We start from the raw sequence: 20,333 nt of genomic DNA on the forward strand, positions 1-20,333 counted from the left end.
TGGAAGAAGTTATCTACTTGTAGTTTAATAAAAAAAGAACTGTTAAGCAAATCATGGGTTAGAGCAGGGCTGTCAAACTACTGGCCTGTGGGCCAGATGCATCATGCACTGGCCACGCCCATGCCCAGTTTAGCAAAGGGGAAGTCCCAATACATCACGTGACACCACCATGATGATGTGAGTTTGATACCCCTGGATTAGAGAAATGTATGTGCCAGGTCATTTTGTGAGTAGTTGGAATGGGAGGGCAGAAATTTTAATTACTCTTTTTTTTTAATGTAATATTTGAATAATAAAAATACATTGAGATAGTGACCACTGAATTACTGATTAATGGTTTACTTACTTGCAGATTCAGTGGCAATGAGCATGTCCAAAAACCATTTTATTGTGTTGGATCTTTACTCTTGTCTCCATATTTTGTTTCCCTCCATCTCTTTGTGGGAGGAATATACTCGACTACGATTGTTGAAACAGTCACCAGGAGTGTCTCTTCCTCCATTTCATACTATTGGTATCCATACATAAGCAATGTGATACAACTTGACATGGAAGCTGATTCACACAGTAATTTTCATATAGTTGGCTTTCCCCACGAGTTGGATGGGGAGTGCTAATTTCACCTTGTGAGGTCAGAATGGAATAATTTGATGTGATGTCTCATCATATCCTGGGCCAGCCCCAGTTTCCTACTATTCAGGATGTGTTTTGTTGTAATCACTACCACGCTGATTTCACAAGACCAGGGCACTTGGCCAGAATTCTTACTGCATAGCAAGTTCATCAAATTAACCTCTAGCCCACAAGAAGGCAACCACACTGCATCCAGTTTTGTTCACCACACTATAAAAAAGATGTTGAGACTCTAGAAAAAGTACAGAGAAGAGCAACCAGGATGATTAGGGGACTGGAGACTAAAACATATGGAGAACGGTTACAGGAACTGGGCATAGCTAGTCTAGTGAACAGAAGGACCAGAGGAGACATGATAGCAGTCTTCCAATATTTGAGGGGCTACCACAGAGAGGAAGGGGTCAAGCTTTTTTCTAAAGTGCTGTAGGCCAGACAAGGAATAATGGATAGAAACTGAACAAGGAGAGATTTAACCTGGAAATAAGGAGAAACTTTCTGACAGTGAGAACAATCAAGCAATGGAACAGCTTGCCATCAGAAGTTGTGGGAGCGCTATCACTTGAGACTTTCAAGAAGAGATTGGACTCCCATCTGTCAGAAATGGTGTAGGGTCTCCTGCTTGGGTAGGAGGTTGGACTAGATGACCTACAAGGTCCCTTCCAACTCTGATTATCTGTTATCTGTTATGTGAAGCAATTTATTCTGTACAGATTGCTTTGCATATTTCAATCCCAGGGAAGTCAGAATAGAACTGTGGCTATTTTGCATTTGTAGGGATTAGCATTTGTCATGGGAATATTGCCATTTTTGTCCTAATAGTTGCCGCTATTGGTTTGCTGCTGGCTGAGTTATTTTTTGGCTTGTAGATCAATAATATTCAAGAATGAGCAATTAATGATTTTTGGAGGATGGGGGATTCTATATACATGTTTATTCTGAACAGACCACTAGAGAAGCAGGAGAAATGATATCCCTTTTTATACAGTGTTCACAGCTGATGAAGCTGTTTGTTTATCATTACTGCAATTTGAATGTTCAGCCAAAGAACCCAGACATGGAATTGGACTGGCACTCCGATGTGAATACTACATGAATTGAATAAGTCTATGTGTGGTCGCATGCACACTTTTTTTTGCATTTGAGGACTATACTCTGATGGTTTCTGTTATGCAACACTACCAAGATTATCTAATAATATTCATATTTATATGTCTCCCTCCAGTAAATCTCCATGGCTGTGTCTTTGGGCTGAACATTCAAAATGCAATTTTGCTAGTGGTTTTCTCTGATTTTTTTTGCAGGGGTGTGTGTTGTTATCATATCTTCATAGAGGCTGTGGGACATACGTTACAAAATATGTTTTATGGTATCATAAGGCAAACATTGCCCCTCAAGTGTTTGTGTGCACCCATAAAAAAAATATTTTTAAGGAGAGACAAAGCTAACATCATGAAATCACACTAACTCTGCTCACTTTTAGGAAAATTGTTAAGATCTGGCTCTTCCTCCAGGCATTAGGGACCAATTGACACTGAGAGCCCCTTTGGTTATTTTGTTACTTTACTTGGTCACCATTATGCATTTTACATTTAGATATTATATATAGTTTGTGTTATATAGTGTGTGTATGTGTGTATGTGGGGTGTGGGGGGGAGGGAGTTGACTATTTGTTTAATGTTGTATGCCAGGCCAACCAGAGTCACACTGTTTGAACTGGAAAGCCTTATAAACCTTGTTAATAACGAAATATAAATATGTCATCTTGCTGTTATTGTGTTTAGAAGCATATGCCAATGTTACTAATAGAAAAACTAATATATAACAGCAATAGCTCATTAGGAGATTTTCCAGACATAAATAATAAACCCAGCAAGATGAGCCCCCTTATTAAACAATACACTATTTTAGTCAGGGACTGTCATGCCCTTGTTAGAGTCGGACTCTGAGGGAGAGGAGGAACAGCCGATAGGGAGTGAAGGTATGGCTCCGCAGGTTGTGGAGGAAGCTGGGGAAGGGCAGAGGCCGGCTGGGCAGTCAGAAGAAGAACCAGGCCCATCCCCTCTTCATCCTAGGACACGCAGGGAGGAACGGAGAAGGAAACAACTTGGCTTACGAGAGAGGAAGCGGCCATGATCCCCCTCATTGGTTGCAGCTGGGGAGAATAGTATATAAAAGAGATGGTTAAAACACAATGTTGCCAGAAACAAAGCATGTTTTATTTTGGGCTGAAGTTATCTTGGTTGGAGTCCTTCCAACAGAAAGTGCATTGTTATCTCCTTGAAGTTGGTAATTACTTATCCTGGTCTGTTGTGGAATTTCTTTCATTGTAGTTTGTTTTGGGTTTTTTAATTTCACCTCTACCTGCTCATTAAGTTCGGACTGTATTGCTTTCTTTTAAAGACTATTTTTGAATAAGTTTGATCTCCAACTGAGAATTATTGAATAGTGGGACCAAGTTGGAGGCATTAAAGGACATTTATTTACGTTTTGAATTTTGTTACATTTGTGTTACACTCCAGGTCATCACAGGGACATTCAGCTGCAAGCAACTTTGAAATATAATCCTGTTGGTCTGTTGTGTTTATGGACAGGAAAATGCACCTTCAAGGCAGTGAACACTTAAGAAGTGGTCCCTGTGCTTATTGGAGGGTTTTTGGGGTTCATCCCGTTCTTGCTTAGAAGGGTGCTGGTATATACTGAAGAGTTTCCAGCACAAGCCACACTAGGAACCTGAAAGACAGCACGTAGAACATAGGGAAAGGCTAGCAATTGAGTCTCTTTTATTTTAGTGAAGGGATAACAATTTAGACTTGCTGGGGGCAGCAAAACCAGTCACTCTGCTACTGATGTGCTTGAGGAATTCTTGGCCAGAAAGGCTGAGTGCTGGTTGTCTAGTGCAGTGGTAGCTAACCTTTTTGGGATCCTGTGCCAAAAATTGTGCATGCACCAGTGCGCACATACTCATGTGCCAGCACCCAGAATGCAATGTGTGCCCCCTCTGCCACGCCCCCTGCGCATGTGGGCGCAATCCCCCATGCCACCCCCTTACCTGCACTGCTACTCACAGCTGATTTTTCGGCTGGTTTGAGGCCTTTTTCGGCCTCCCAGAGGCTTGGAAAAAGCCTCTGCAAGGCTTCTCAGGCCGAATTATAGGTCCATTTTGTCACTTCCCGTTACAGGAACTGATGAAACAGGCCAATAATTCAGCCTGAAAAGCCTTGCAGAGGCTTTTTCTAAGCCTCTGCGAGGCCGAAAAAGGCCTCAAACCAACCCAAAATATTTTTAGCTGTGAGGAGCGTGCATGCGCAGTGAGGTAAGTTTGCCTGCGGCTGGCGTGCCAGCACAAATGGCTCTGCGTGTCACTTGTAGCACGCATGCCATAGGTTCGCCATCATGGGTCTAGTGCTTCTCTGTGAACTGTTGTCCAACAAATAAAAAGTGCCTGTGCTCATGCCATCTACACACCCAAATAAATATTAAAACAGTCCAAGCAGCCTGGGTCAATTCCAGGTAGGTTTTCAACATTTGCTCTGATACAAATTTTATAGGGTCTTACCTTATCTGGAGAGGGCACTCTGTAAACCAACTCTGGTTGCTATTAACTTTTATCCCGTTCTGACCGACCATTTGGATTGTGCCGAGCTTTAGAATGGAAGAAAAAAGGCTTTTTTGATGCAGCAACTCCTTAAAGTAGCTGTATCGGAAACTCCTCCGCATATTGCAGTGTGATCATTGGAAAGGATGCCTTTGAGCTTAAGACATTATTGGGACATGTTGGGTGCTATGTACGGTACTCAGGAGGGCCTTTACCCCTCTAACTCTGAAGCTTACATACAGTTTCTTCTCCGTCCCATTCGTAGTTCTCCATATCTCCAAATCTAAACACACAAATACTGACGTTTATATGTTGCTGTTGTTTTATTAACAGAGGGAAGAAACTCCATTCAGACTCCTCACAGTTAGAATATTGAGAGCCAGAAATATAAAGAAGGCAGACATACGTAAGTATCTCTGTTGTTGATGGAACCCCTATAACACTAGCTGGATCATTCTTTGTACACATAAATTACATTGACAAAGATACCTAAAACTTATGGAAGAAAGCAGAAGATACAATTCATAGTATAATTTCTTTATAACTGCCACTATAATGTTCAACAATATCGATTGAGATTCTCAGTCATCCAAGTCATGGTTGTCTAAAAAGATGCTTTTTCAAGAGGCAACTAGACTTTTTGGCTTTTCTTTGAAGACATTTCGCTTCTCATCCAAGAAGCTTCTCCAGCTCTGACTGGATGGTGGGGAATGAAAAGATTTATATTGGACAGGTCATTTGGGTTGGAAATTCTGTAGAACAGATGGAAAGGCATTTATTGGACAGTCAATCCTTACTCATATCTAGAAAGTTGTCTTGTACTGAATTGTTTATTTTGAATTTTGGGGTTTTATAGTATATTAATGAACAGGGAAAACTTTTACCTATACTTACCTGCTCAGAAGTCACTGTTGCAAAATGGATGGCCATATGGATGGGCATATAAATAAATGAAATAACTTGGGTGCCCGACCTATAACAATCCCATTTTAAAATGAAATATAATGCCAAATAAAATAATGGTATAATAATCACAGAATTAGTTATTTGGCATAAGCTAAAATAATCAGCTACTTATTTTAAATAAACTGAAAATGGAAGCTGAATGAAAGTAGTATTTTCTCTTCCAATGTTTGGTTACTGTTCTGGATTTGAAGAAACTGAACTGACAGAAGAGTCAGCAGAATACAGAATAACAGAGTTGGAAGGGACCTTGGAGGCCATCTAGTCCAACCTCCTGCCCAAGCAAAAGAGCCTATACTATTTTGGACAAATGGCTGTCCAATCTCTTCTTAAAAACTTCCAGTGTTGCAGCACCCACAACTTCTGAAGGCAAGTCAATTCCACTGATTAATTGTTCTAACTGTCAGGAAATTCTCCTTAGTTATATCTCTCCTTGGTAACTTTCCACCTGCTACTTCTTGTTGTCATGCCTCTGTCGGAGTCTGAATCTGAGGAAGAAGCCCGAACAGCTGACAGGGAATAGGAGTGTGGCTCCGTTTGGCTGTGGAGGAAACTGGGGAAGGGCAAAGTCTGGCTTGGCAGAGCAGGGGAGAGATAGAACAAGGGAGAAGGAGCTCAAAGGAAGACCCAGACCCACCCCCTCTTCATCCTAGGGCATGTAGGGTGGAATGGAGAAGAGAGCAATGTGGATTGCGTGGCTTAAGGGGGAGGAAAGGGACAGCTGGGAACACAGTTTATAAAAAAGGCAAGCTGTGTGCGGCAGGCTGTTGGGAGCAAACGTGACTTTATCTTGTATTGTTGTAGCTTATCTGTGTTCCTGGCATCTTCCCAACGGTGTGAGTTTTGCCATGCTTTCAAATCTGAAATTCTTGCTCCTGCCCTGTCAAACTAATTAACTTCAATTTGGCTTGTTTGGACATTCAGTTACAGTTTGGGTTTACCTTGTTTTGGACTGAATTTTCTGCAGTCAAAGGCTATTCCTGGGAGAATTTTTCTCCAGCCAGAAGGTAACCTGGACACTGGGGGCAAAGTTGGAGATAATGAAGGGACTCTTATTGCTTATCTGACGGTGTTGTCTTTGTGCCATGCCCTAAGTCATCACACTTGTCCCTGCCCTTAGCTGCTTTGGAGAATAGGTTTCCCCCGCCTTTGTGACAGCCTCTCAAATATTGCAAGGCTGCTATCATATCACCACTAGTCATGTCAGACTCTTAAGAGGCTTAAGACAATACATTTATGAGGAAATCCATGGTCCTGTTTATATTACATGTTTCAAGAAGATAGGGGAGAGAAGCCTGTGTGTTATGCAGATATGAGGGTCTCTCTAGAAATGCTCTATTTGTGGCCATTTTATTTTCATTCTCCTATATGTCCACTGGAAGGTGAAAAGGGAGAAGAATGCATGATAACTCACCAGACCCTGTCCAGTATGATGCTGGTTCCAGCTATACTAATATGCTGAGGTTCCTTCCCCAAGGGAGAAAAATTCAAAAAAAAAAGTGTGTGTGTTGGAGGGGGAAGTAAAGGCTAGAGAACTAAAATATAGCCAGCCAAATCAAAAACCCCTCAGTTTGTGATGACCACAGGTGAAAGTGAATGAATTGACTGAAGAAAAGATCATTAGGTTAATAGTTTCACGAGAAAAGGCTACTGATGTATTGGGAAAAGAAGAAGAATAAGCAAGGAACAAAAACCATGGCACATACTGTATGTATTGACTTTTTTAAAGAGAAAAGAGATCAATTCACAAAATCAAAATTCTAGGAGGACAAATTTCTCTCACATCATGGCTTCCCTTAAAATGGACCCTCTGGAAGATCCCAAATAGTAAGAAGAAATATTCTGAAATCCACTGCTTTCCTCAAATATTGCAAACGGTTATATTGAAAAATTGTATAATTTAATCCATTGCTGGACACTGAGAAATTAATCATGATTTATTATAGCCATTATGGAATTACTGTAATAATATCTATACAGTCCTTCAAGAACAAGATTCAAGAACAACACAAGAGCAAACAATAGATACAAACTCACAGTTAATCACACCAAACTTGACTGCAGGAAATACGACTTCGGCAACAGAGTGGTCAATGTCTGGCATACTCTACCTGACTCTGTGGTTTCTTCACCAAATCCCAAAAACTTTAACCTTAGACTGTCTACTATTGACCTCACCCCTTTCCTAAGAGGTTTGTAGGGGGCGTGCATAAATGCCCCAACGTGCCTACCGTCCTTGTCCTATTGATTCTTTTTATTTTTCTTATATATATCCATTCCATGTATTCATAACTATGTTTATACTTATACCTGTTATCTAATAATTGCTTGACTAAATAAATAAATAAATAAATAAATAAATAAATAAATAAATAAATAAATAAATAAATAAATAAATAAATATGATCTTAAGATGAAGGGAACCACACAATCAAAAAGGAAGTGAAGCAAATCAAACAATAGGAATGAGGTTGTATATTTTGTTCTGGAGAACTAGATTATTTGGTGTTTGAGCTGTCATTATTGATTTGTCTATGTCAAGGGTCTTCAAACTTGGCAAGTTTAAGACTCATGGACTTCAACTCCCAGAATTCCTGAGCTAACATGACTGGAGGAGGAATTCTGGGAGTTGAAGTCCATAAGTCTTAAAGCTGCCAAGTTTGAAGACCCCTGGTCTATGTAATGATACTTTGAACTAGGATTTTATCTTTTCCCTTCAAAGGCCCTTCTTTCCCAAGTGAAGGAATGATTTTCTATGTTATACATCAGCATAACAGCTCTTGGCAGAAGGAGAAAGCTATCTAACTATCTCAAGTGGCAGCTATTAGAAGACAGAGGAATTGGAAGGAAGAAGTTTGGATGCCATCTATGCTGCTATGAGCTCCCATCTATGCTGCTATGAGTCATCCTAAAGAGTGTGTAAAAGTTTTGTTTTGAAGCTCAAAATTTTGCAAAATGTCATATTTTGAGCTCAAAACAGTGCTTTGAAATGGGAAATCAGATCTGGAATCATGGTCTCTCTCAAGCTTGAGACACTTCAATGTGCTTGAAACCACCCCTTTTCACATGCAGGATTGCAATTTGTTACTCATGCAGGACACTGCAAAAGTTTAGCTTCAAATAGTTTGGAAACATGTACCGCACATCCTCAGTTATCCCACTTTTCTCAAATATGACAAATGATGCTGAAATAAAATTTAATTGTCACCCTGGCTTCATTGTTAGAAGTGTTGGTTGGGCTTTGACTATTGTATTTGCTAAGATTAACTGTGAGGTGGGTGGTGGAGAGAAGAAAACACTTTACGGAGTAAAAAGGCTGGTTTGCAGCTTGCAAAGGGATATTTTGCAAAGAGAGGCTTGACTATTTTGAACTACTTCTTCTTGACTTAATTCATTTGAAAAGCATACCATTCCTTTGTTTTAACTTAGCTGCAGATGCAAGCAAGAAGATTGCAATTTGCTGAGCCAGAGTAATTACCCTTCCAGGTGTGGTATTACAGACCACTTGAGACTTTCAAGAAGAGATTGGATTGCCATTTGTCAAGAATGGTGTAGGGTCTCCTGCTTGGGCAGGAGGTTGGACTAAGATGACCTACAAGGTTCCTTCCAACTCTGATGATCTGTTATCTGTTATCTGACTAAGTTAGTACAGAGGCTGCACTATAGTGGTCATGCCTGATGATCTTGATCTTGCATTTGAAGAAACCAGAACTTAGTCTCATTGTTGTCTTCTGTTGCAATGACTGTGATATGGAAACTAGATCTAGGGCAATTGGATCAATAAACATTTAATGAGTCTTTTGCCACCCTACAAACTTTCTGTTCTCAATTCATCTAAATTTGTGGAAAACATTTTTTTTCTTCCACTCATGCCTTTTGCAGTTTATGACTGATTCTTATATACACAATACAATTCATGTTCTAATTGTTTTGGTGTTAAAGGAACGCCGGTCACAATTTTCCCTTCTTATTCTATAGTTACAGAATCTGATTGCTATGTATCTCTTACACTACCAACTTCTTCAAGTGAAGTAGTTAAGACAGAAACTGTTCCCAATTCAAAAAATCCTGAGTGGAATCAAGCTTTCACCTATAGGATCGACAGCCGTATAAAGGTAAGATTATGTATTTTTCTTTTTGCCATAAATATGAACATTCAGACAGGTTTCACTCTCTCTCAGACCAATTTTTCTAGTGTGAAAACTTACCTAACGATTATGGAAGCATTCATTTTTTTTTCGTATAAATTTTTTATTTTCTCTTATTTACAAACATATCATTGTGTGGACAGTGTGGTACATTTTAAAACAAATATGACAATATTGTTCATATTCAATACAGTTGACAATCTTATAAATTTTCATATTAATACACATATATTCTTTGATTATTCACCATTTCAGTATCTTATTTTTATGTCAATCTCCATATTCTAAATATCCCCCCTCTTATTAATCATATTTGTAGTATTTAACAGGTTTATACGATTCCAATAATAATTCACCAATTTATATTGAGTTGATTATGGAAGCAATCATAAACAGTGGTAAAATGTCATTAGGTTTGAGGAGACTCTCGAAGATTTGCAAAAGTACAAAACTCTTTAGGAACAAAAAACCCTTATTGAAATCTCTTTCCCAAATCCTACCATGAATTATATAATGGATGAACATGAGATGCTTACCAATTATTGTAATGGAACAGTGGGTGAGGTATGTTTGTGGGGAGGGGGGGACCCATGTAAATCTGTGGTGACAACAAAGCTAAGTCTAATAGCACTTTTTTCTGATTAACAAAGTTTATTAAAAGGCTTAAGCTTTTGTGAGCTTCTGATATGTAGCATATTTGAGGATCTATGAATAAACACAGCTAGTAATACATAATTACTATTTGCTTGTAGTTTTAATTGCTACAATTATTTAACAAATGATATTTTTAGTCAAAACTAACAAATATCAGACTCCTGATTTTTAATATATTTGGGGATCTTTTGGAATACACTCAATTAATATGACATAATACCAAATTTGGTAATATTTACAAGAGAGGAATGGATAGTGAAGATTATGGAACTTACTGAGATTGCCAAATTGACTTCTTTTATTAGACAAAAAACAATATCTATGTAAATTTTGACTGTTGGAAAGGGACTTAGAGACTTTTTGGGTAAAAAAAAAAAGAAATATGATTTCTTATTTTGATAATTAGGATAGATTAGAGAAAAAGAGAGTTATGATGTAACTTTAGAGAAAGTGATACATTTATGATTGTACTTACAACTAGTATAAAGAAAATCAGAAGCAACTTTTTGATATCTTTTTCTTTTTCTCTTGCATTTTAGCTTTCTTTTTTGTTTTTACTTTTCTTTTTTCTTCCCTACACTGTTTCAGTTTGTATTAATTTGTATCTTTGTTTTAAAATCTTTTAATAAAACTATTTACAAAAGGAATGAACACAAGGCTATGAGTTCTACTCCTACTTTAGGCATGAAAGCCAGCTGGGTAACTTTGAGCTAGTCGCTCTCTCTCAGCTCAATGCACCTCACAGATTATTATTGTGAGGAAGCAGTATTATGTATATTTGCTGCCTTGAATTATTTATAAAATATGATACAGCTGAGATAAAAATAAACAAATTAAATTAATAATTGGTTCAGGCATGAGACATCCAACAGAGAGAGACTAGTACGGAGTACAGATTTATTTGCATGCAGTTAACCTAGATGACTGATCACTAACACACAGAGGGAAACATTTTTGCAATGCTCAGGTAAATAATTGAAATTCTTATTTGCTCATTATTATAATTTCTAGATCTCCACAGTAATTTTACCTGGAATGATAGGGCAAGCCCTGGTTAGCATTTGAATAGGAGACCTTCAGGGAATGTTAGAGTTGGATGTTGGAATGGGAAGTCAAACAATCATGAAGGCAGAGGAGAATCAGTCCCACATTATTCATAAAATCCCTTGAGTTAAGCTTGACTTAAAGGAGATCTTCTTCCGATTTCTAGCTCCATCTCAGTTACACTATTAATAAGATGATTTATAAAATTAAATCCAGATAATACAACTGGGTAAAGCAGCATAAATGCGCCATTCCAAATGTCTGGCAAATAATAATAAACCTATCACCATCTTCATCACTGCCTTGAGTTACTTGGCAGCCATAGAAATTGAATAAATAAATAAGTAAATAAATCTTTGTCATCATCCCTTCCAAGAAGCTAGCAAAGATTACAAGTGAATATTCTTAGAGCAATGTATTCATAGCTAGTGTAGATTAAGGGTTACACTGTATAGACCACCGAGTAGACTCATTTTAATTTTTATATATATCAAATTTAGAAACCACATACCTCCCTCACAGAGTGACTCCTTATGATGTACTGATTTTTAAGGCAGACAAATGAATCAACAAAATTAATTTTGAGGGGGGAAAAAACCTGTATGGGCAACATGATGATATACATGTCAAAGAATATATATTGCTTGGTAATATGTGCTGGTACTTAGCATGTCTAATTCTTGTAATGTCAGATGAGTGAACTGAAACAATATCTTATGACTGCAGAGAATCAGTATTTGTTTTCTGTCCAGGGCCTGGTCAAAAATTTCAGTAAATAATAGACGTTATTAACAGCTGGTTTCATATTTAGGCTGATTGTAATGCTCTTTTTCCCCCAATTTTTTTTATTTCAATCTACATATAACAACAATACATTAACAGTGTGGCATCAGTATATCATACATCTCTCACTGCATTATATTCATATTAATTCATACTTCTTCAATATTTATTTTCAACCTTATTCTGTCCAAATGCCTACCACCTTATCAATTAAACATACCTAATAATTCCATTATTCAATTTTCTCCCTGTTTTCATTTTATTTTTTTTAAATGAAAAATTCTCATTTGGCAAGCAGTGTGGTTCCAGGTTTCACTTCTCAATACAAACATGACCATAGTTACCTATTCATTTTATTTGTTTAATTTCATATTGCATCATTCTTGTCATTATTAAATATTAAGCTTATCTTATCCAATCCCAATTCATGTTCTTATATCTTATTTTTCGATATTATCTAAAATTCTTATCTCAATTCTATATTCATTTATTCAATTCCAAATCTAATATATCTCCTTTCATTTTTCTTAGTATATTCTCATATCTTATTTTACAATATTATCTAAAATTGTAATGCTCTTGTTTTGTACATTAAACACATTTAATGCTTTTGATATATAAGACAAGAAATTGATGATGAGGATGTAATGTCGTTGCTTGTTTTTTAACCTTAGTTATTAATAGATATAAAAGAAATTCTTGCAAGTAGCAGGTTTGAGGACTATTTGGTCGTTGAATTAGAAAAAACATTTTAGGCTGAATTAGGAAAAAACACGTAATACCTTTGACTTTAAAATTATGTTTAATCAAATTCTAATATCATTGCCTTTGGTTTTTTTAATCATTGAACTGTGATTGCTTTAGTATTTATATTTATGTAATTTAGTATCAAGGTTTCAGAACAAAGGATTTTGCCATGCAAGGCTTAGAAAATGTATCAGAAATCTAGACAAATTTTAACTGATTCTAACTAGGACCAGAGCTACTTAGGGATAAGATGCCACTTGTTAAGCTCCAATTCTCATCAACTCTGCACAGTATTGATAATAGTAAAAGGAAGATGGAAGTTGCAACTGAACATCTGGATAGACACATGTTGTCTATCTACAGATTTATTTTAAGGATGAGTAATACAGTATATTTTCTTCATTTTATATATTTTATTTGTGTACCTCAATCAGGAGTATAATGTAGATTTTAATCTATATCTCTCTTTTCGGGGTGTTTTAGAACTCATTCTCTGGCTTCAACATACAATATAATAGTTCATTTCTTTGCAAAATTATATTAAATAATATTATATTATCATTAGAACACTCTGCACTTGAAGCTCTGTGATGAAGATCAATATACCAAAGACGATCATCTTTACACAGTTCTCTTTGATGTTGGAAAACTCCGTACAGGACAAATTACTCGTGTGAGCTTCAAATTAAATCCTGAAGTAAGTGGAGAAATGGTGCTAAAAATATAAAAAGAAACAAATATAGATAGCAGTCAATTTACAACAGTTCATTTAGTGATCGTTCAATGTTACAATGGCACCGAAAAATGTGACATGATCATTTTTCATAGTTATGACCTTTGCAGCATCCCTAAGCTTTTATTATCAATTTTAGAAGAGAGATTTAAACAGAAACACAAAAGCGCAATATACCAAGCAAGATAGTAAGAAACCTCCCTTACGCTTTTAGGACCCCAATGACACAACAGTAGAGAGACTCTGAATTGGCCAAGTCACAGAGGGCCTAAGGCTAATTCTGTGTCAAAGTTCACAGCTTAAAGGGCAATACCAGGATCTTATTGAAACCTGATACCAAAACTTAATGAGCTTGTTTGCATGGTAACAAGATTGGCAGACCTGACTCTGGCTTTGTGTATCTGTTTCTCATGCAAATTTACAGAATGCTGGAATGTAAACAAAAGCCTGGGAACTATTCACAGATAAACCAGTGCCAACCTAAAAATCTTGAGGTCCTATCGCTGTGTGAAAATTCCTCCTTTTTCTTTACCAAGCAAGAGTGAAAAACAAGCAATAAGTCAGAATGAATACTAAGCTTCTAGAATCTTCTTAATATGAAGGTGAAATCAAAAGATATCATTACATTCTTTGAAATACATGCAATGCCATTACAATAAATTAATATTATTTGGAAAAGGAAAATTGTTCTTCATTGAGAATCATTCTTTTTCCTACTTTTTTATAGACAGAAGAAGAGCTGGATGTTGAATTTAAGTTGCAAAGCATGTGAGTACAACCTTTAATGCTATAGTATATCCCTTAGAGCTATAAGGTGTTATAGAGCAATTATAATTACTAGAAAAATAATTGGTATACATAGGGCATCATTCTGTATATAAGATAGAGAAATTTCTGCAGTCTAGTAAATTATCTTGTCAGTCACTCCAAAGGCATACTATAACAACTAGCAGTTGAAATCATACTACATAGAGAAACAACCTCTTGACTCAGTGGTGCTTCGGTCAGGAAGTTCACAGGCAAATGGACTTCTCAGGTAGAGACAGACAACAAAATTGATCAAAGGAAAACACTCAGGTAGAGACAGACAACAAAATTGGTCAAGGGGAAACATGAAAATTATGACCAAGGAAACCCATGTCAGTTGCTTGTGCTTGTACTTGCGCCAAATGACTGTACAGAGATTATAGGTATCACAATGTACAGGTAATTGAGCAGAAAATAAAAGTCATGAACTGAAAATAAATTATGTGGTTTCAAAGGCTGTGTCCAAATAAACTTTTAGAAATGCAATTCATAGTTAATTATGCAACTAATTAGGTGATTATGTGCAGCATCCATATGATACCTCTACTTACATACTTTTGTGTTGTGCAAAATGCTGGACTTGCAGAACTTCAGTTAAAAGAAAAACAAACCTAAAATGGATTTGCATGCGCTATTCAACCAATTAACAAATGGGTGATTAATTGGTTTGATTGCTAGGTGAGGGAACAGGGAAAAGATGACAGACTTTGGGTCAACGGATAAAGAGGAAGTGTCCTCTAAGGCAATATTGTAGTTGTACTCCTTTTTTTCAGTGGGCAACCTCTTTGCTAGTAATTACTGACATAGTCTATGTATAAACTCAGTGATCGTTTGAACTCACCTCAATTCAGTTTTGATTCAGTAGATGAAGTTATTTTTCACATCTGAAAATAAGAAGGAAACCAGAAAATATTTCTTGTTTGCCTGAGTCATATTTCAAATTTGAAAATTGTTGTGTTGCTGACCATATCAATAAGAGAGTTATTGTCCAAGTATCATATGCTATATTCACACACTACTTCTAAAGCTCCTCCACATTTCTATATCAGCGGCTCCAATCATACTACTTCCTTTCAGCCAAATCTTATCTCATGGTAATGGTAATGGTATTGGCAATGGCAATGGAAGCAACGATTATTCCTTCATATACTTGGAACAATGCAATGGCAAGAGTAAGAAGTCAGAAGATCTATCTGATCTTGGGGCTTCTTGAAAAAGTTAAGTTGGGTTGGACTTGATTAATGTTTGGATGAAAAACCACCAGGAAACTCCAGGATTGAAGACCAACCAAATCTGGAAGTTGAAAAACATTCTAAAAGAAAAAAAAACATCCCAAAGGAGCTGAAGAAGCTTCTTGGATGAGAAGTGAAACATCTTCAAAGAAAAACCAGATGTCCAATTACCTCTTGAAAAAGCACCTTTGAAATCCCAAAACAAAGCAGTGGAAAATAATTTTCACATTGTTGTCAAGAAAATATGAATATGAATATGTCTACATATTATGACTACATACATAAACACCAGGAATCAAGATTGTCTTGAAGGAAACATTAAGAAATCAATAGGGGTGTTAGGACACTGCCAGTCACGAAGCACATAAAAAACACAGCAACATGAAAAGCTCTGGTGTTTGGCTTTCCAGCATATTTCACATCTCCAGTGAGTACTTATTATATTCTGCATGTATTTGCTTTCTGAGTTAGAATCATAATGTGTAAGCTGAGTGTTAACATATGGGAAACTCATGTTTTGAACTTGGTAAATATGAATGTGACAATATCACTCAACCCAATGGACTGGTACTAACCACATGGAGCAACAATTCTCAGGATAGACATCCGTAGATGAATCAAGAGGCTTCATGTGTGGAGCCAGGCAATGAGTGAGAAGGTAAGTTACATTTTTATTTTGATTCTTCTCTAGTGTGTTTTTGTTTTCACATATTCATATGTTGGGTTTCATGAATAACAATACTTAATGCTCTTTCTATTTTCATAGGATTCAAAGACCACGTAATAGACCTGTTGTTAGTGCTGTTAGAAATCGTGAGACTCCACGTGATGGCATTCTTGCATTAGGATCTCGGTGGATCAGTTGGTTGCGTAGTATTGATATTCCTAAACCTCCTGGATTTTAAAAGATTAAAGGAGCTGAGATTAAAGGCCTTTTTTTGAATCCTGGAAAACACAATGGTACATTATATTGCTTGAATGTAAATATACTGTTTAGGTATATCTAAATAGGAAGGGATGTCCTGCTGACATCCTTTAGTAACACTTTTTACCTTACGATTCACAGTATTCATTTATTTAATTTATATAGCTGCTGCCCATCTCAATCCAACTGACTGGGTGGTGAACAATATCATAAAAATTAAAACCATAAAACACAAAAAACACTTACAAATAATGCATAGAGGCAATCAAGAATTATAATAATTACTAGGAGCCCTGTTGGCACAGTGGTCAGAATGAAGTATTGCAGGCTAACTCTGCCTACAGCCTGGAATTTGATCCTGACGGAGCTCAAGGTTGACTCAGCCTTCCACCCTTCTGAGATTGGTAAAATGAGGACTTAGATTCTTGGGAGCCATATGCTGAGAAGGCCATATGCCTCTGGGTCCTGCCAGCTAATGTTCCTTGGCTGACAGCAGCACCTGTAGCACCCCCAATCTACTAGACTAAATTTGACAGAAATTATTGGGAAGAGATGGCCCCTTAGGCAAACTGGTCCCAAGCCATGTAACTTTCACATAGAAATACACCAAGGACTCTAGATAGCTCAAACCTGAATTAGGATTATTGTGGTGAAAAATTAGAGGAGGGAACACTACATATGCCAGAACAAAAATAGAAAACGCCAGTCTAATATTAAGATCACATGAGGTAGTTGGTGCACAGTTTCTATAATTTCATTTTACAGAGAATCAAAATGAAGCCCTCTCCAGAGTCATCCTGATTCTCTGGATTGTAGTATCTGCCAGATTGAGAAGATTAATGTGTTGGTTACTTATAAAAAGTTATGAAACACATCTGTGTGAACAGGCTTTCAAATTTTGTTGGTTTAATTTTGATGATGAAGAAACTATATTAAGGCTTCTTTTTTTAGTCTATTTCATATGGCAACAAAATATTGACAAGAAAAAAATTAATGTTAGAGCACAAAATAGATGCATGGGAGCAAACTGGAATAAGAAATCCACACCATGCAGAGGAATGACCCACTGTATATTTTGCATTGAGCATTGAATTGATCCAAATTTAAAACATAGTAAGATTATGTCAATAGACAAGACATACTCAGCACAGAGAATTAGAAGAAATATGCAGAGAAGAATTTGTAGTAGTAATAGATTTTTGTCTCCCTAGAATTCAAAGGTATAGTAACTGTAATAATGAAATAAAGAGATACCTGCTCTTGGGAGAAAAACTATGACACTTCTATCATATAACACATATACATATAACACACACATATATATGTGTGTTATATACTGTGTAATATTAACATGTAGAGATACAACACACTTCATACTGTCACTGAAGGTACATATTGTCAAGGCTGTGGTCCAGTGGTGGGAGTCAAAACTTTTTACTACTGGTTTTGTGGGCTTGGTGGGCGTGGCTTGTTGGGTGTGGCAGGGGAAGGATACTGTAAAATCTCCATTCCCACCCCATTCCTGGGGGAAGGTTACTGCAAAATCCCATTCCCTCCCCACCCCAGTAACCTGCTTTCTAGCTCTGTTCTCCTGTGCAGGGCAACAAAAGAAGACCCAGCCAATCAGCTGGGACTCAGGAGGCAGAGAATAGATGGGGGCAGGGCCAGTCAGAGGTGGTATTTGCCAGTTCTCCGAACTACTCAAAATTTCCACTACTGGTTCTCCAGAACTGGTCAGAATCTGCTGAATACCACCTCTGCTGTGGTCTTCCCAGCTGCAAGCTACCCCTAATGAAAGCTAATGGTTAGGAAGCCTGAACAACTGATGTCTTTGATTGATTGCTTAGGTAAATTATTGAAAATATCTTGGATCGCAGGAAGAATTGAACTGAATTGAATTGAAGAATTGAACTGAACAATTACTCACTACTATTTGAAGGAAAACCAGATTGCTCACCAGCAACTCTAACCATTAAGCTTCAATTCCCTGTGGTATAATGCAAAAGAAAGAATCGTTGCTTTGAAAATTTGAGAACAATTGAAAAAGAGGTCGACAAAAGATAACACGTTATTACTGATAATGATGCAAACACAAACTTACAAAAACTTAAAGTAGTTACCAACATATATTTCCTCAGAGAAGCCAGACTGGATTATTTGACACCTTGAAGGCCAACTGTCCTGGGAAAGGCATGCACATAGGAGGACGGATGCCCGTGGACTGGAGATATTCCCAAAACATCTTCCTGGATGCCAATTGGATTCTGGTTGCCTGGCTACTAAGGGGTGGGCTCTGGGGTTAATTTCAGTTTTTCTTTTCAAGCATGTTTGCTTCTGACTTTGCCTGTCTGTTGCTGTTCTTTCCTAGTAAAAGTACCTTTTCTCTGAATCTATGGAATCAAGGGTTTTCTTTCCTAGGGATTGATTGGAGACAGTGGTCATGTGGCCAGTATGATTATACAACAAAGGTGTACAGACCACCTGGGTGGGATGCTACCGGCATAACAACCAGTCCAAACCAGTAGCATCCCACCCCTGTACCTTCCCACCGAAGTGATAGCTATTTATCTACTTGCATTTGCATGCTTTTGAACTGCTAGGTTACCAGAAGTGGGGCAAAAATGGGAGCTCACCCCATCACAAGGTGCTTGGGTCTCAAACTGCTAACCTTCCAGTTGACAAGCCCACCATCTTAACTGCAAGGCCACCATGCCCCCCCTCAAAGGTAAAACAGATCCCACAAACTAAAGCTCAGTAGAAGAGGAGCATAACCACAGAATTATTTTCAGTCTATACTACTTAAATTTCACTGTTTGTGTGGCACATCTGCACAGGACTAATTCAGAGCCCATTCTGTGATATCTGACATACTACAATGGCTTAATATTTTAAAAAATTGTTTGTTGCACTTTTTATGAAATGTTGCCTTTTTAAAAACTGGACCAAAATGCCAAGTTCAACTTACAGACTAAACCGGGATTTTTAATTTTAATTAATAAAGATAACTGGGATTTTTAACATTCTATCGTGGGCATCTATCATGTAAAATATTATGAAGGACTTACTATATACGGTATATGACAAAACCAGTCAAAACCAACAGCCAATACAACTTAGTGCTATTGGATAATCAGAAATGCTGCTTCTTACTTGCTTCACTAAGTAAGAAATTGAAACCCCACATTGTTAATATTAATTAGTCTGATAATCAAATGTCTGCAAGCAAACAAACTTAGTGAACATAAACAGAAGCCTGTTTAAACAAGAAGAGGAGGAATTGTTAAGAGAGGCTTTAGGCAAGTGGTTCCCAAACTTTCCATCTTTGTGGACCAGCAATGGTGACAGTATGGGGAGGGAAGAGATGGGATGGTTCTATGCAGGCAGTGGGCACGTGCACTTCTGCATGCAGCTTCATTTCTGTAAGTGGCAGGTGCATGCGCCTGCTGCCCACCCAGTAGAGCTTCACATACTATCACTGTGGATAAACGTATTAGGATCTATCCCAGTCAGAAACTCTGGATGACCAAAGAAGTCCAGCGCCTCTTGCATGACAGGACCAAGGCCTTAGGTCCGGTGATGGGGCAAGATACAGTATTGCCAGAGCTAATCTGAAGAAAGGTATTCGGAAGGCCAAGACTGATTACAAGAGGAAGATTGAGGATAATTTTTATAGCAATAACATGAGGCAGGTGTGGCGAGGGATTCAACAAATTACCAACCATCAACCGACCAATGTCATCCCTGCTGAGGGGGATGCTTCATTGGCAGAGGAACTGAATCATTTCTTTCTCGCTTTGAAGTGGAGACATCAGAGATGGCTAAAATACAACCACCAGCCAATTGTAGCCCCCACCTCATTGTGAAGGAACAGGAGGTGAGGAGCATTCTGAGGGCTGTGGACCTAGAAAGGCTGCTGGTCCTGAGGGTATCTCTGGCCAAGTGCTTAAAGACTTTGCTGATCAATTGGCTGGAGTCTTTACCAGGATCTTCAATCAGTCTTTATCTCAGTCCACTATTTCATCTTGTTTGAAGGCTTCCACCATTGTTCCACTGCCAAAGAATTCCCTAT

General features: G+C 37.6%; 1 protein-coding gene across 1 annotated transcript in view; it reads left to right on the forward strand.

Annotated features, from left to right (window-relative positions):
- Positions 1 to 20,333, forward strand: part of PLA2G4E (phospholipase A2 group IVE) — a 55,232-nt gene that overhangs the window by 5,120 nt on the left and 29,779 nt on the right. Inside the window, exons 3-6 of the mRNA XM_087951668.1 lie at positions 4,562 to 4,634; positions 9,170 to 9,306; positions 13,133 to 13,264; positions 14,028 to 14,068. Coding sequence (XP_087807794.1) covers positions 4,562 to 4,634; positions 9,170 to 9,306; positions 13,133 to 13,264; positions 14,028 to 14,068 — 383 coding nt within the window. The remainder of the gene's footprint in view (positions 1 to 4,561; positions 4,635 to 9,169; positions 9,307 to 13,132; positions 13,265 to 14,027; positions 14,069 to 20,333) is intronic.

The sequence above is a fragment of the Notechis scutatus genome, chromosome 1, assembly GCF_049901735.1.
Source record: "Notechis scutatus isolate UNSWTSFEM ecotype Mainland chromosome 1, rNotScu1.2, whole genome shotgun sequence".
NCBI classification, from domain to species: domain Eukaryota; kingdom Metazoa; phylum Chordata; class Lepidosauria; order Squamata; family Elapidae; genus Notechis; species Notechis scutatus.